At 55.6% G+C, this 17,724-nt stretch overlaps 1 protein-coding gene across 1 annotated transcript in view; it reads right to left on the reverse strand.

Annotated features, from left to right (window-relative positions):
• Positions 1-17,347, reverse strand: part of GAD1 (glutamate decarboxylase 1) — a 175,718-nt gene extending 158,371 nt beyond the window's left edge. Inside the window, exons 1-2 of the mRNA XM_078681587.1 lie at positions 17,019-17,347; positions 13,572-13,719 (exon numbers count right to left, since the gene is read on the reverse strand). Coding sequence (XP_078537713.1) covers positions 13,572-13,641 — 70 coding nt within the window. The 5' untranslated portion in view covers positions 13,642-13,719; positions 17,019-17,347. The remainder of the gene's footprint in view (positions 1-13,571; positions 13,720-17,018) is intronic.
• Positions 17,348-17,724: the final 377 nt, after the last annotated feature.

Genomic DNA, 17,724 nt, shown 5'->3' on the forward strand with positions numbered 1-17,724 from the left:
TTCGACCCTCTGCTGCCCCATCCCAAGGGAGCTTTGCTCTCTTGTCTCCGAGAATGTCAGGTTATCTCATTCACGGGGTCCTTGTGACCTCACACCTAGGTTTTCATGCTACCTAATCTCCTGACGGGCCACAGCAACTCGCTCGAGGGCTATAGTGGTCTCATCACCTAAGTTGCCCTGTTGCCTCTGCCTCTGAGGTGTTCTTCTGCCTCATCACAAGCTGGGTGCTACTTCCTTATCTACAGAGGTGGCCCGCAGCCTCATCCTCTGGGGTGCCCTGCTGCCTCGTACTCAGGGGTGCCTTGCAGCCTCGTCCTCAGAGCGCTCTGCTTCCTCGTAGTCAGGAGTGCCCTGCTGCCTCATCTTCGGGGTGCCCTTCTGCCTCGTTCAGGGGTGCCATTCTGCCTCCTCTTCAGGGGTGCCCTGCTGCTTCGTCCTCCGAGCGCTCTGCTTCGTCGTCATCAGGAGTGCCCTGCTGCCGCCTCTCCAGGCTGCCCTACTGCCTCATCCCGAGGAGTGTCCTGCTACCTCGTCCTCTGGGGTGCCCTGCTGCCTCGGCCTCTGGGGTGCCCTGCTGCCTCGTCCTCTGGGGTGCCCTGCTGCCTCGGCCTCTGGATGCCATGCTGCCTCGGCCTCTGGGGTGCCATGCTGCCTCGGCCTCTGGGGTGCCCTGCTGCCTCGTCCTCTGGGGTGCCCTGCTGCCTCGGCCTCTGGATGCCATGCTGCCTCGGCCTCTGGGGTGCCATGCTGCCTCGGCCTCTGGGGTGCCCTGCTGCTTCGTCCTCAGGGATACCCCACTGGCTCGTCCTCTGGATGCCCTGCTGCCTCGTCTTCAGTGGTGCCCTGCTGCCTTGTCTTCAAGAATGCCCTGCTGCATCATACTCAGGGGCGCCCTGCTGCCTCGTCATCAGGGTGCCCTGCTGCCTTGTCCTCAGGGTTCCCTGCTGCCTCGTCTTCAGGGGTTCCCTGCTGCCTCGTCTTCAGGGGTTCCCTGCTGCCTCGTCTTCAGGGGTTCCCTGCTGCCTCGTCCTCAGGGTGCCCTGCTGCCTCGCCCTCTGTATGCCATGCTGCCTCATTCTCAGTGTGCCCTGCTGCCTTGTCCACAGGGGTGCCCTGCTGCCTCATCCTCAGGGTGTCCTGCTGCCTCGTCCTCAGTACGCCATGCTGCTTCATTCTCAGGGTGCCCTACTTTCCTCGTTCTCAGGGGTGTCCTGCAGCCTTGTCCTCAGGGATGCCCTGCTGCCTCCTCCTCAGGGTGACCTGCTGCCTCGTTCTCCGGGGTGTCCTGCACCCTTGCCCTCAGGGATGCCCTGCTGTCTCGTGCTCGGGGATGCCCTGCTGCCTCATCCACAGAGTGCTCTGCTGCCTCATCCTAAGGGATGTCCTGCAGCCTTGTCCTTGGGGTGGCATGCTGCCTTGGCCACGGGGTGCCCAGCTACCTCGTCCTCAGGATGTCCAACAGCAGCCTCGTTCTAAGGGATGCCCTGCTGCCTCTTCTCAGGGGTGTCCTGCAGCCTCGTCCTCAGGGGTGTCCTGCAGCCTCGTTCTAAGGGATGCCCTGCTGCCTCTTCTCAGGGGTGTCCTGCAGCCTCGTCCTCAGGGGTGTCCTGCAGCCTCGTTCTAAGGGATGCCCTGCTGCCTCTTCTCAGGGGTGTCCTGCAGCCTCGTCCTCAGGGGTGTCCTGCAGCCTCGTTCTAAGGGATGCCCTGCTGCCTCATCCTCAGTATGCCCAGCTGCCTCGTCCTCAGGGGTGTCCTGCAGCCTCGTTCTAAGGGATGCCCTGCTGCCTCTTCTCAGGGGTGTCCTGCAGCCTCGTCCTCAGGGGTGTCCTGCAGCCTCGTTCTCAGGGATGCCCTGCTGCCTCATCCTCAGTATGCCCAGCTGCCTCGTTCTCAGGGGTGTCCTGCAGCCTTGTCCTCGGGGTGGCGTGCCGCCTCATCCTCAGGGTGTCCTTCAGGCTTGTCATCAGGGATGGCCTGCTGCCTCGTTCTCAGGGGTGTCCTGCCGCCTCATCCTCAGGGTGTCCTGCAGCCTCATCCTCGGGGTGTCCTGCAGCCTCGTTCTCAGGGATGCCCTGCTGCCTCATCCTCAGGGTGACCTGCTGCCTCATCCTCAGTATGCCCGGCTGCCTCGTTCTCAGGGGTGTCCTGCAGCCTTGTCCTCAGGGTGTCGTGCCGCCTCATCCTCAGGGTGTCCTGCAGTCTTGTCATCAGGGATGGCCTGCTACCTCGTTCTCGGGGTTACCATGCTGCCTCGTGCTCAGAGTGTTCAGCTGCCTCATCCTCAGGGATGTCGTGCAGCGTTTTCCTGAGGGTGACATGCTGCCTCGTCCTCAGGGTGTCCGGCAGCCTTGTCATCAGGGATGGCCTGCTGCCTCGTTCTCGGGGTTGCCTTGCTGCCTCGTCCTCAGAGTGCTCTGCTGCCTCATCCTCAGGAATGTCCTGCAGCCTTGTCCTGGGGGTGGTATGCTGCCTCGTCCTCATGGTGTCCTGCAGCCTTGTCCTCAGGGATGCCCTCATGTCTTGTGCTCGGGGGTGCTCTGCTGCCTCGTCCTCAGAGTGCTCTGCTGCCTCATCCACAGGAATGTCCTGCAGCCTTGTCCTGGGGGTGGCATGCAGCCTCGTCCTCAGGGTGTGCTGCAACCTTGTCCTCGGGGATGGCCTGCTGCCATGTGCTCGGGGATGCCCTGCTGTCTCGTCCTCAGAGTGCTCTGCTGCCTCATCCTGAGGGATGTCCTGCAGCCTTGTCCTCAGGGTGGCATGCTGCCTTGGCCACGGGGTGCCCTGCTGCCTCGGTCTCGGGGATGTCCAGCCGCGTCGTCCTCGGGGGTGTCCTGCTGACTCATCCTTGGGAAGTGCCCACTGCCTCATCCTCATGCGTGCCCTGCTGCCTCGTCCTCGGGTGCCATGCTGTCTCAGTGTTGGGGTGCACTGCTGCCTAGTCCTCTGAAGTGCCCTGCAGGCTCGTCCTCGACCTCAGAGTACCATCCTACCTCGTACTCAAGGGTGTCGTGCTGCCTTGTCCTCCGGGGTGTCCTGCTGCTTCGTCCTCTGGCCTGCCCTGCTACTTCAGCCTGTGAGGTTATGTTCTTGTTGCCATGGTGTTCAGAATGTTGGGGTGGAATCCCTTGAGGGGATCCACGTGGAGGGTTCGATGGGTTTGTCAGTTGGAAGCTTGGGAGCTGGTCAGCCATCATCTCATCCCCAGGGGTGCCTAATTCCCGGATGCACAGCCCCACGACCCCCAGGGTGTTCTGCTGCCTCTTCATCCTAGGTGCCCTGCTTCTTCAGCCCCTGGGTGTCCCAAGCGTACCCGACAGATGCCATGCTCTCTCATTTCTGCAGTATTTCCCGCCAGCTAAGCTCTGGGGTGCCCTGGGGTGTCAGCCGGGGCTCTCCCTGGTACTATCGGCATGGGGCTCGGGCAATGGGGCTCGCCACGTGTAGGAGGAGCAGGCTCACTCAGCGCCACTCTGCTCTAGGCCGCACTTCCGGCAGGTAAGGGACTGCCTGAGCGGTGACTCCGGTGCTGGTCTCTGTACCTACACGGCTGCCTCCAGAGTCCAGCCCCAGGCTGTGGGACTCTGAGTCTAGCTTGAATATCACCAGAAGCCTCGGGAGGACGACAGCTTTAGGAGGGCTTCTGTTTATATGTCACTGCCAGCTTCGGGAGACCCCTATGTTGATACTCAAGAGCCTCTGGAGACCCGGAAGTCGAACTCCTCGCGGGAGAACGGACACCCGTGTGGGCCGGATGTTGCCCTCCTTACAACAGGCAGTCTCTGGGGAGTAAATGTTGTTAAACCTCACACGAGATGCTGACGTCATTTGGAGACTGCTGGTGACCTTTCAAGTGGAGACACTCACAGCCTCTGGGGACAGGCAGCGTGCACGTTTTCTCACTGGTGAGACCCCTATGTTGACACTTGGCAGCCTCTGGACACGCAGACCTTCACGAGAAACTGACACCCTCTTGGGGCCGGATGTTGACCTTAAAGCACGAGACACTGGCAGCCTGTGGGCACCACATGACATCTTGCCACCTTTTGGAGACCATGACAGTGACCTCTCGCGAGACACTAACCACCCCAGAAAACCGGAAGTTGGCTTCTGTGCTTCAGATACGGACAGCTCACAGTGGGAAGGGCCCCCCTCTGTGCGCGTGCAGCCAGTGGGTGTGGCGTAAGAGCTGCACTAGGCCCGCTGTCCTCCCCGAGGGGCCGCCGCCCTCTGGTCCTGCTGGAATGTCCACAAGCAGAACTCTGGCTACGTCACAACGAGCACGGGCCACACGTAACACACGCACACGTACGTACGTCTGGAGGCATGGAAATGAAAGAAACACCCCAGAGTCGCACTAGTACCACTGAACGGCGCGTTTCATCGGAGGGAAAGGGTGGGCTGGAGTTGTGCTTGGGTGGGGGAGTGTATGTCTTCTTCGAAGTAAATTCAGGAACAAAGTTTCCAGTTGAATAAGTAAGGTTATCCATCAACAGGACCCACGACCAGTTGCAGTAAGATGCACTACCAGTCTTCAAATGATGCCTACTACATTCCTAAGTATTCCTTGAAGTAACAATGCTAATAAAATACTTTACTTTACTACATATTACAGGGAGGGGAGGGGGGGGGGGGGTATGGGGCGTTGTTTGAGCCTGTCCTCGACCTCTCTTTACCTCTCGTATCTTGGCCCGGCCAAGCCACATTTTCCAAAGAAGGTGCATACAAGGCGCTTGTGTGCCCAGCTCCCTTGTTCCATCTTTTGGTACTGGTTCTTGGCTCCTGTCTTCCCGCTTCCGTTGTGTTGGTGGCTGGCTACTGTCCTGCTCCCTTGTTCCATCTTTTGTTACTGCCTTGTTCCCTTGGCTCCTGGTTTGTTCCTGTCGTTCCTCTTCCGTGTTGTTTGTGGATGACACCTACCTTGCTCTCTTGTTCTTGTTCCATCTTTTGGTACTGCCCTTTTCCCTTGGCTCCTGGTTTGTTACTATCTTTCCTCTTCCGTTTTTTCTCGTAGCTGGCTTCTGCTCAGCTTCCTTGTTCTCGGCTCATCTTTTGGTAACTGGAACTTGGCTTTTGGTGTGTTCCTGTCTTCTCGCTTCCGTTTTGTCGGTGGCTGGCACCTGCCCATATCCCTTGTTCTGGTCCCATCTCCCGGTACTGCCTTGTTCCCCTGGCTTGTTCCTGTCTTTCCTCTTCCGTTGTGTTGGTGGCTGGCTACTGTCCTGCTCCCTTGTTCTGGTCCCATCTCTCGGTACTGCCTTGTTCCCCATGTTTGTTCCTGTCTTTCCTCTTCCGTTTCGTTGGTGGCTGGCACCTGCCCGTATCCCTTGTTCTTGTGCCATCTTTCGGTACTGCCTGGTTCCCTTGGCTCCTGCTTTGTTCCTGTATTTCCTCTTCAGTTTTTGTTTGTGACTGGCTACTTCCCTGCTCCCTTGTTCTGGTCCCATCTCTCGGTACTGCCTTGTTCCCCTGGCTCGTTCCTGTCTTTCCTCTTCCGTTTTGCTTGTGCTCCCTAGTTCCATCTTTCGGGACTGCCTTGTTCCCTTGGCTCTTGGATGTCTGCTGCTCCGCTCCATTGTTGTTGGTTGCTGGCTCTACGCCGGCCTGGCCACCTCCCGGTTCCCTCGGCTCCCAACTGCCTGCTGCCTCTTTGGTTTTGGTTTCTGCCTGTCTGCTAACCTGCTGGGACTTTTATCGTATTTTCTGGTTCGTTACTACCCTACTCCCTTGCTCTTGTTTTCTGGCTCTCTTTCTGCCTTTTTCAATTCCCAAACTGCCCCAGCCGCCTTCTCTCACCCTCCATGTACATGCACACCCTGCTAACGCCGCCGCTCCCCCCCCCCCTCCCACCCTTTAGATGCTTTTGCCGTCGCCCATGGAGAAGGCTCTGGTAGAACCCCGCCAGGGTCGGGGGATGGATCAGACACCGAGATGGCAGAAGGCGTGGAGAGACCACACACGACAACAAGGTAGAGAGAGGCTTGAGTACATACACACGGAGAGCAGGACACCTGTACTCGGTAGACGAAGCACCCCTCATCTTCATCAGTTGTATGTCTTTTGGTGCTTTCCTTATTTGGCGCCCCACAGACACTTAAGCCTTTCCACCCCCTGTAATAGAGTTAGCAGTCTAGTAGTTGGGGTGGGCGGAGTTAGGTGGGCAGAGGGGAAGAGGAGGGGACAGGACAGGAAAGGGGCAGTTAGTGTAGGGACAAGGAAGGCACTGGATGTACTGAATAAAGCTCCAGTTGTAACCTCACCAGTGTCTGTATTTACTAGTAGCACGACGCTACAGCTGGCGACGAGGGTGGGATCTGCATAACTGAAGCCTGCAGAACCCCATCAGAGCACCCTGTCCCCTGCAGCGTTGAAAAGAAGAATCCGCTGCTGTGTGGTGCTGCTAGGTGAAAGAGGAGACCAGCAGCAGGTGACCCTACCCCCCCCTGTGAGTGTGGGAGCCCAGAGGGAGCCGCTACCGCGAGCGCTGCAACGCTCGGGAGGAAGAAGCCTTTCGCGCCGAAAGCGCGAGTCCCGCCCGATGCGTGAGGCTTAGCACGCGATCGGCGCTGAAGAGCGGGAACCGAGGAAGTGAGTTGGGAGCCTACCCCAACCTCACCTGACACCTGCTGTGGCCGGAGAGTGGTGAATTCCAGCCTGGATCACCCCCACGAGAGCCTGCCATCAAGCGCTGCTGAGCGCGGTGAGCTGAATGACCGCGGGAGTCCCGACATTGAAAACCTCACGCCGGATGCGTGAGGTTTGGCATGCTGACGCCGAAGACCCTGCAAAGTAAGGAGGGAGCCCACCCCAACCTCACCTGCCTGCAGCAGTGACCAGAGGGAGCTGAATCAGGAGGGTGCTGCCCCTGAAAATCATCGCCGGTGAGTCCTGTGTGTAGAAGAGGAGCTGAGTGCAGAGAGAGAAAGTAGTGCCTGCAGACAACCACGGCGGCCATCTTGGAGTCAGGCGACCATTGGGACAGCCTCCCTGTGCAAAGTGGAGGCGGCCATTTTGAAGTCAGGCGGCAAACAAAATATATAAAACAAAGGAAAACAAGCATTGGAAGCAGTGAAAAGAAGAAGAGAGAGAAAACAAGCATTGACAGTCGCAAGGAACAAACAAGCATTGCTAGCTACAAGTGACAAAAAATTGGAAACGCACGTCAGTCGCTGACGCAAGAGGCAGACGCAAGCGTCAAAGCTCAGTGCCACGATGTCTAACCCTCGCGCGCAGAAGGATGTCACGGGAGGCACCCACCTGCGCGCCCCGGAGCCATTGTCAGTCACAACAGGAAGCAGCATGGGACTAAAATGGCAAGAATGGCTCGAGGACTTCGAGGACTACATCGAGGGGTCCAAAATTGAACCAGACAAGGATAAGATCATAGCCCTTCGCAATCTAGGGGGGCGTGAAATAAGCAAGATTGTACGAGAGATTCCAGCCACAGATGGTGACACATATGATAAAGTGAGAACTGTTCTGAACAATCGTTTTCTGCATAAAAGAAACGTCGACTATGAGAGGCATAAATTCCACCAGCAGCGCCAAGGTAAAGAAGAACCACTGAGCTCCTTCATACATCGGCTGCGGAGGCAGTCCCTACATTGTGATTTTACCAACTTCTCGCCGGATGCAGCCATCAAATCTCAGATAATCACGGGGTGCCACTCCGAGTCCCTGAGACGGCGACTGCTGAGAAAGCCTCAAGAACTTGCAGAAATCGAAGAAAACTCCCGACTGTACGACCAGGCCGAAGAGAATGCGGCGGAAATTGAAACAGGGCCGAGTACCAGCCGTGAGCACGCCAACCGCATCACTGAGAGACGGCAGGGACGTCAGGATCGGCGCGACAGCGGACGGCGTCACCCGCGAGACAGATCGAGGCGCTCCAAGTACTCACCCAGGCGACGCCCGGACTACAGAAGAAAGGAATCTGACAGGAGAGATCGCCGACCTGAACGCACGAGGCGATGTTTCAGGTGCGGGTACGATTATCCTCACATTGACTCCTGCCCTGCCATGGGCCAGCGGTGCCGGAAATGTGGACGGTCCAACCACTTTGAGGCCATGTGTGGGGATTACCACAAAGAAAAACGCAGTGATGACGGCAGACGGGAAAGATCGCAGCGGCCCTCACGCTCGGAGGCCAAACGTCATCACATCAGAGCAGTTCAGGAAGAACCTCCTGGATCTCCCACGTCCTCACATTCGAGTCATGACTCTCGGCGCTCCCGATGGGACCGTCGTTCCCCCTCAAGAGACTCGAGATCGTCCTCCTCCAGGCACTCATCCTACACCACCGAGTATGTCAACTTTGCTGACCATGATCAGTTCAAACGTTATCCACGCCTTAACATCAAAGTGGGAAATCATGCAGCTAAGTTCATGATGGACAGCGGGGCATCACTTAACTACATATCTGTTGCTGAACATGACCGCATGGACCCCAAACCACGTTTGCACTTCGCACCTGTCCGCGTTTACACCTGGATGGCAAAGAAACCTCTCCAATGTTTGGGCAAATTTGACACCACCCTGACATATGGCGACCTCTCCATCCCAGCAGTTATCCACGTGATCAAGGGTCCTGAAGCTGACTGTCTGCTGAGCCTCCCCACGGCGGAACGTCTTCAACTGGTGCACATCCTTTTCAACGTCCATGACATCTCGGACTGCGCCGGAAAGTTCCCTTCCCTCTTCCGAGGCCTGGGGAAGCTGAAGGGCCGTCAGATCCACCTGCATATCAACGAGAATATCAAACCAGTGGCCCAACACCCGAGAAGAGTGCCGTTCCACTTGCAATCCGCTGTCGAGCGTGAACTGCAGGAGCTCTTAGACGCAGATATCATTGAGCGCACGGCGGGCCCCACCCCATGGGTGTCCCCGGTGGTGATTGTCCCCAAGAAAGGCTCACAGAACAATGTCCGTCTCTGCGTGGACATGCGCCTGCCAAACCAAGCAATTGAGCGGGAGCGGCACCCAGGCCCGCTCCTGAGCGACATGATCGCAGCCCTTAACGGGGCAACCGTGTTCTCGAAACTGGACCTGAACAAGGGCTACCATCAGCTCGAGCTTGACGACAGGTCCCGCCCCATCACGACCTTTGCCACTCACCTTGGTCTCTTCCGCTACAAACGCCTCAGCTTTGGCGTCTCCTCGGCCGCCGAGATCTTCCAGGAGGCCATACGTCTTGTCATCCACCACATCCCCAACGCGCTTAACTACAGCGACGACATCCTGGTCTACGGATCAAACACGCAGGAACATGACACCGCCCTCGATCGTGTCTGCCTCGCTCTGATGGAGGCTGGGTTGACTCTCAACAAAGAGAAGTGTGAGTTTCATCAGTCAACCCTGAAGTTCTTCGGACACATCTTCTCTGCGAGTGGCATGAAACCGGACCCAGACAAAATCGCCACGCTCAACAACACCAAGAGTCCGGCAGATGTCAACGACTTGCGTTCATTTCTTGGGATGGCCAGCTACTGCGCCCGCTACATTCGTGACTACGCCACGGTGAGTCACCCTCTGAGGCTTCTCACGAAAGCTGGTGCACAATTTGTGTGGACTCCGGAGTGCGAGCGTGCCTTCAAGGACATCAAACACGCTGTGGAATCAGCCAAGTGCCTCTCCTACTTCAATCCGGGGAGAAAGACAGAGATCACTGTGGACGCAAGCCCGGTGGGTTTAGGGGCCATCCTGGCACAGTACGACCATGAGTCGGATCAGAGACGAATCATTGCCTATGCCAGCAGGAGCTTAACAGACCCCGAGAAACGGTACTCCCAACCGGAAAAGGAGAGCCTGGCCGTTGTGTGGGCGTGCGAACATTTTCACATTTTCATTTATGGGAAACATTTCACGCTCATAACTGACCATCAAGCCCTCGTCACGATTTATGGCAATCCCAAGTGCAAAATGCCTCCTAGGATTGAGAGATGGGGCTTGCGGCTCCAAGAATACACATTCTCAATCATTCACAAACCGGGGAAGGATGAGAATCCGGCCGACTATATGTCTCGCCACCCCCGAGACTCATCAGAGACTGTGCCTTCCATTGCGGAGGAATACATTCACTTTGTGACTAACCATGCTCGTCCACCAGCCATCCCCATGCACGCCATTCGGGAAGCGACCAGCCACGACAGCACCTTACAAACAGTGATTGAGCGCACCCGAACCAATAGGTGGAGATATCACCCGCAGGAGGAAGAAGAAAGCCCTGCTGTCAGGAAAGAACTACAAGCCTTCCGGCATGTCTCCGACGAACTATCTGTAACCAGTGACGACCTCCTCCTCAGGGATCACAGACTAGTCATACCAACGACCCTGAGACAAGGAGTAATCGATTTGGCCCACGAAGGCCATCGAGGAGTCGTCTCCACCAAAAGAGCACTGAGAGAACGTGTCTGGTTCCCAGCTCTCGACCAGATGGTTGAGGACACCTTGAAAGACTGCCACCCATGTCAACTGACCAGCCACAGCAATCCACCTGCTCCTCTACAGATGACCCCGTTGCCTGATGGGGTATGGCAAGAAGTTGCCATGGACTTTTATGGCCCCCTGCAATCTGGGAAGTATGTCGTTGTCATCCTGGATGAATACTCCAGATTCCCAGTGGCCCAGTTCATATCATCAACCAATGCCACATGCACCCTTAAGGTACTTGAAGAGGTCTTCGCGACTTGGGGTGTCCCCAGGATCATCAAGACGGACAATGGGCCCCCATTCAACGGTCATGAGTTCAGCGACTTTGCGAAACACATGGACTTTCAACATCGCAAAGTCACGCCACTCTGGCCTCAGGCCAACGGCACTGTGGAAAGATTCATGTCCACCATCAAGAGGACATTCCAACAAGCCACCGCTGAAAGGAAAGATCTTCAGTCAGCCTTGAACGAGGTCCTTAGTGCCTATCGGACCACCCCCCACTCTACAACGGGCCAATGCCCTGCGACTCTCATGCTTGGGAGGACAATGAGAAATCGGATCCCCACATGGGACGGAGCCTTGAGAAAACCCCTGTCAGATCAACAACGCCGAGACATGGCCATAACGGATCGACACCGCAAGGACAAGATGAAGGAGTATGCGGACCGCAAGCGAAGGGCCCGGTCCCCCTCCCTGAACGAAGGGGACAGAGTTGTTGTCAAGCAGGAGCAACGCCAAAAGACTGATTGTCGCTTCAAAGATGAACCACTAACGATTACCCAACAAAAGGGCACCATGGTGACGGCCGAATCCGAAACACGAAGAGTCACCCGCAACGCCTCTCATTTCAAGAAGTGTTCTCCTGAAACCCATGGAAATATACCTGTGGTCCCCACACTTGAAAACAGAGACAATCCTGAGACTGTCGCACCCGACACCGGACCCTCATCTGCCGAAGAGCCCTCACCTGAAGCTGGCGTGTCCACACCAGCGAGACCCCGCCGCCACGTGCGGCCTCCCAAGAGACTGATTGCAGAGATGGACTAATCTCTAGTTTTTCACTTGTTGCTTTATTAAGAAAGGGGGAGATGTAATAGAGTTAGCAGTCTAGTAGTTGGGGTGGGCGGAGTTAGGTGGGCAGAGGGGAAGAGGAGGGGACAGGACAGGAAAGGGGCAGTTAGTGTAGGGACAAGGAAGGCACTGGATGTACTGAATAAAGCTCCAGTTGTAACCTCACCAGTGTCTGTATTTACTAGTAGCACGACGCTACACCCCCCAGCCCCGAATCTACTTTTTATTTATTTCTAAGGTAAGCATCAGGTGGAACGAAGAGCTGTTCTCCGAGGACCGGTTGAACCGGCAAAGGATATATCATTCTTAAACCAAAGAGCGAAGGTCTGGGGCGATGAACTTCAACCCTTCATGGCCAACATCCCAGAAAGAAAATTAAAATCTAGAAGTACGAATAACCCCCAGAGTCAGCAACCGAATGTCTCCCTCTTAAAAATAATTACGCCTCACGGTGTGAGCAACTGCATATGAGACGTCGCTAAGAGGCAGAAGACATGTTTTTTTTCTTAAGAAGGAAGACGTCCTTAGGGGGTATGAGGTAGAAAAGGGAACGAATGAGCTAAACGCTCCCTGCTGACAAATGCGGTCTTCTAGAAGTCACGAATTGGACTCTCGGCAAGGTAGCCCCAGACCTCCATCCTTCCGAGTAGGGTAAGCAGAGTACTATAAACTGGGCAATAATAATATCAGTTCTCAACAAACGGCGCTTTGAAGCGGCCGAATTGTGGTATGAAGCGCTATAAAGAGTTGAGCGAGAGCGTGGCGGGTGTGTTAAGGGAGAGGGAAGCCAGGGTAGGAATGGTTTTATGGGGGCGATATGAGCGCACGGCCCTATCCAAACTGACGGATGGAAATGAAAAAGGCAGACGTCGGAGAGTGTACAAAAGGTGGAGGAGGCGTGAGGGGTGGAGGAAAAGAGCGGGCTCGTGACAGGCTCGCGGAGGAGGCCTGACACCGCAGCCTGCCTCCAGCCCCGGAGAGCCTGATAAAACCTGACAGCAGAGACAGCACGACATTCATCACCGCGATACTCCGAGCAGCGCCAACAAAAACACAAAGCCAGGCTTTCCTGCAGCACCCTGCATTTCAACACGACCCCCTTGCCTGTCTGCGGGAACTTAGTAACCAACACACCACACAGTCAAACAAAAAACAAACACTCCCAAATCAAAATATATAAATGCATCGCTGAGGCTTTGTGTGATTAAAATTGTGTTTCAGTTCCATTTCTAACATCTTTTCCTAAAAGTGATCATAGCCGAATGTGAACAATATCTGTGCATGCCTTCAAAACGTGGTCTGAATCTCTCCTCTCCCCCCCCCGACCCCCCTCCCCAGCCCTTTTCTCGTTCCAGAAATAATCAAAGTAATGACTCCCCTCTTCAAGCCTCATAGCTTCTGCCTCCCTTGCAGGGTAGAATCCATTCCTCGCTTTGCTGTGCCTACCAGGCAGGCATGCCTCCCTTTCTGCTCCCCTCCCTGTCTCTGGAGATTATGTCATCCGTTTCTGTGTGTGTGTGTGTGGGGGGGGGGGGGTCTTCTAAATCGACTAGGCACAGCTATCAAGCGATTACACAGTCTGTCTTTCCAGAACCCTCTGCCTGCGCCCGACACTTCAGTCATTCAGCACAAATCTGCAGCAATTATGGGGGCCGCGTTGTGAAACCCGACCCCCAACACACATCTTTAAATAGATTAGTCATATAAAAGAGGCATTTAATGGCTCGTAGAGCTACAACATGTCAGATCTGAATAAACATTAAGAAAAATCTGGGCAACTTTATTCGCCCCTCAAATCGTTTTAATCCCGTTATATATATTTAAGCGTTCGCCTGCACGATTTAGTTTTAAATCGAAAATATCTCTGCTGATTATTGAACATATCAAATATAGGGTTCGCTTGGAGGTGCATTTCAGCCGAAGATAGATATGGGGGTGTCTTTTGCGAAAGAGAGGTCGATGGGTGCACCTGGCCCAGGCAGCTTTCCCGCCCTCTCGGAGTCTAACGCCGCTCCCCGCCCCAGGGCCCGCGCTACGCATCTCCAGCGCCAGAGGGCAGCGCACACCTACTTGTGGGCCGGAGGTTGCTGGGATTGGTGTCCGGGCCGGCGCCGGAGGAGGAGGGAGCGGGAGACGCCATGGGCCCTCTCTGGTCTTCGAAGCGCTCACTGGTCCAATGTCCGTCTCCTCCACAGACTGCTGGCAAGTGAATAATTTACTGCACGGACAGAAAAAAACAAAACATAAAATCCGTTGTAAATATTTTGTATCGTGTGAGGAAAAACGAAATCACAGACGATCTTCAAAGAGTGGATGTTGGCGTGTGGTGCTGAGAGGGGGCAGTAGTGTCAAGAGGCACTTGCAGTTTCAGTGTGGTACAGCGAACATCGGCATGCCATCTTTAGGTCTGGTAATGGGGCCAGGCACCCCTGCCTGTGCTTCAGAGCCGAGGGCCTCGGCGTGTGAGGGCACAGGGAGTGGGCACCTCAGCCGAGCAGGGCGCGGGAGGGTGTCTGGGAGCAGCAGACCGCGCAGTCTGAGCTAATGACACCGGGTAACGAGCCGTGTCCCTCCGAGCCGGGGTGGGCAGCAGTGCCTTATCTGCCACAGAGGCACCGAGCCCGGAGCAGACGGCCTCTGCACAGGCACAGGCGCAACGGCCCCTGCATAGGCTGCCTTTACACAGGCACAGAGGCACTGGCACAGGCAGCCGCTACACAGGCACAGAAGCACCGGGGCAGGCTTCTATTACTCAGACACAGACGAACTGACATAGGCAGCCTCTACACAGGCACACAAGCGCAGGGACAAACTGCCTATACACAGGTACAGACACCCCGGCCCTGCTCAGACAGTCTTTCACACAGATGAACTGGCATAGGCAGCATCTACACAGGCACAGAAGCACCGGTCCTGCACAGGCTGCCTCTACACAGGCAAATAAGCCCAACCCCCTGCACAGGCTGCCCTACACAGGCAGAGAAACACGGACACTGCACAGGCTACCTCTACACAGGCACAGAGGCACCGGCACAGCATAGGGTGCTTCTACATAGGCACAGAAACACCAGCCCCTGCACAGACTACCTCTACACAGGCACAGAAGCACCGGCCCCTGCACAGGCTGCCACTCCACAGGCAGAGAGACACCGGCCCTGATAAGGCTGCTTCTACACAGGCACAGAGGCACCGGCACTGCATATGCTGCTTCTACACAGGCAAAGAAGCACCGTGACAGGATGCCTTTACTCAGGCACAGCGCACCGACCCCAACACAGCCTGCCTCTACACAGGAACAAGAGCACCGGCTTTTTCTGCACAGGCACAGCAGCACGGGTACAGCCTTTGCACAGGCACAACAGCCCCAGCACAGGCTGCCTTTACACAGGCACAGAAGCACCGTGACAGCCTGCCTCTTCACAGGCACAGAATCACATGTGCAGGCTGCCTAGGCACAGGAGCACTGGCCTCTATACAGGCTGCCTTTACACAGGCACAGAAGCACCGTGACAGCCTGCCTCTTCACAGGCACAGAATCACATGTGCAGGCTGCCTAGGCACAGGAGCACTGGCCTCTATACAGGCTGTCTTTACTCTGGCACAGAAGCACATGCATGCTGCACTTAAACAGGCACAGCGTTAACATAGGCACTATCAGCCTCTTACACAGCTCTTAAACAGACGCATACTTTGCAAAGGCAGAGCAGCACCGAGGCCGGGGACAGCAGCCTTTACACGGTCCAACCCCACCGGGCCTGGCAGGCTTACACGGGCAGCCCTCGTGTATCTGCCACGTATGCTACAATACCTTTAACGGCAGGTGCTGTCCGGTGCTGAGTACCTGCGCCTCTTTAACTTGAAATGGAGAGTACCCGCACTCCTCAGCACTGCTCCAGTACATTTAATGGGAGAGTACCAGCACTTCTCAGGAGCAAACAGGTGCTCTGAACAGTGAGTACCTGCACTTTTACATTTCCATTGAAATCACTGCTACAATACAAAACAGCATTTACACAAGTACGGCTTCACACAGACACAAAACAGCGAGATCCATACGAAGAAACCTGTACATAGGTAAAGGCCTTTACACAGGCACAGAAGCAGAGTCCTCGGACTAGCAGCCGTTACACGGCACTGTAGCACCATTCCAATCCGAGCACCCTTTACATAGATGGAGCCTTTACACGGGCACAGCATCACGAACGTGTCGCGAGCTTACTTTCCTCACACAACCTTCACACATGCACAGCCTTTCACAAACCCAACGCCGTGCCCGCGCGAGCTTACTTTCCTCACACAACCTTCACACATGCACAGGCTTTACACAATTCAACGCCCAGCCGGGCGAGCTTCCTTTACACACACAACCTTCACACCTGCCCAGCATTTACACAAGCCCAACGCCCTGCCGGGCGAGCTTCCTTTACACACACAACCTTCACACCTCCACAGGATTTACACAAGCCCAACGCCGTGCCAGCGCGAGCTTACTTTCCTCACACAACCTTCACACATGCACAGGTTTTACACAATTCAACGCCCAGCCGGGCGAGCTTCCTTTACACACACAACCTTCACACCTGCCCAGCATTTACACAAGCCCAACGCACAGCCGGGCGATGTTCCTTTACACACACAACCTTCACACATTTACAACCTTTACACAGACGCCGAGCCTGGTACACGGACCCTTAAATGACACCCCCGCACCTGCCTATCCTGACAAAAAACGGGAGGTGGGGGTGGAGGAGGGCGCAGTTTTTCACACTTATGCCCGAGTACACCTCCTATTTACGAAACAGATCGCTTCACGTGGCACCTGCGTCGTCTCAATACTCATCAACCTCACACAAAAAACGATCGTGTCTTTGAAAAACACCCATCAATAACTCACAGGGTAAATAGGTGTGCACCCATGCCTTTCAACAGCCCCACAGTGCACTTCGGAGCCATAACACAGCCATTGCAACGACACGAAATATCGATTCACTCTTAACGAACTGCCTTGACACCCGGGCGAGGCACGGGCGCCGTGGACGCGCCAGTCTTGACAAGCCCCTGACGGGGAAGGCAACGCCACCTCACGCTCTGCCTGCAGACACGTCCGTAGAAGGAAATTCGTTTCCTCTAAAGAAGGATTCGTTGCGACATCGGAGGTGCGTGCAGATCGGTACCACTTGTTTCTTATTTAAGGTGTTCCAAAATAAAGACACAATCGCTGCTACATTAATGAAATAATTGTAACAAAAATAGTTCGATCATTCGGCAGCATCGCATGCAAAACAAATAATTTACAAAAATCATTAAAAAAACAACGACATTTAACGTAATACCATCTGTTCGGCTGCTTGGTGTGGTGTAACAGGTCATATGCAATGAAATGGGTGACTGGCTTCCATTCTCACACTTCTATAAATTACTAATCCAGTCCGCTTCCACAAAATGCCCCTCTCTCAGCAGCGACATGGAGTCCAGTTGAGTCCATCCGAGCCGGGGAGAACACCAGCAGAGACTTACCGGTGGCCAGTGGGGTCCGAGCCCGGCTGCACTCAGTCCAACAGCCAAAGAGAGATGAAGAGGAGGCGGGCAGCGCAGACCATGGAGAGCGCCTTTGAAACTCCCGGGGTCGGCTGTCAATACCAATGTGACGCAGAAAGCAGCCTCATAGCGCCTTTTCTAGATGACTTTTAGCGCTGCCTTTTTGTGGGAAGCCTGAATAGGCAGTTAATCTGCTCCGACGCAGGCGTGAGTCACAGGTACACCCCCTCCGGTCCAACATGGAGGGCTGGGGAGTGTCGACCAGGAGGGCACTGGCTCGGCGTGGGCGCCGGGGGGCCGGGGCTGTCTTCGTGTAGCTGGTGTGACTCATGCGCAGGGGCTGGGGTCGCCTCGGGGCTCTAGAGGCCGATCACGAGTTCCGATCACGGAGAGGCACCCCGGAAAGTGGAGAGAGTGAGAGCGTGCACGGCCCCCACCACCAGCATTAGCGCTGAGAGAGCAGCCCACCTCTAAAAGCGCATCATCGCCACGTTGGCGCCCACCAGGGACTTAGCGGGTGATTGCCCATTTCCATGTTAATCGAGCCGTCACCTTTTTTTTATGTGCCCGCCTTCACACCTGACGTGGGCAGACGCACTTGGGCGAGTGTTGTCTAACTTTCTCAATATGTTAACATCTCTGTGTTGGATCCACGAAATAATGGCTCTGAAAATAGAGCGAGCGT

This window comes from Lissotriton helveticus, chromosome 3_1 (assembly GCF_964261635.1).
Source record: "Lissotriton helveticus chromosome 3_1, aLisHel1.1, whole genome shotgun sequence".
In the NCBI taxonomy this organism is placed as follows: Eukaryota; Metazoa; Chordata; class Amphibia; order Caudata; family Salamandridae; genus Lissotriton; species Lissotriton helveticus.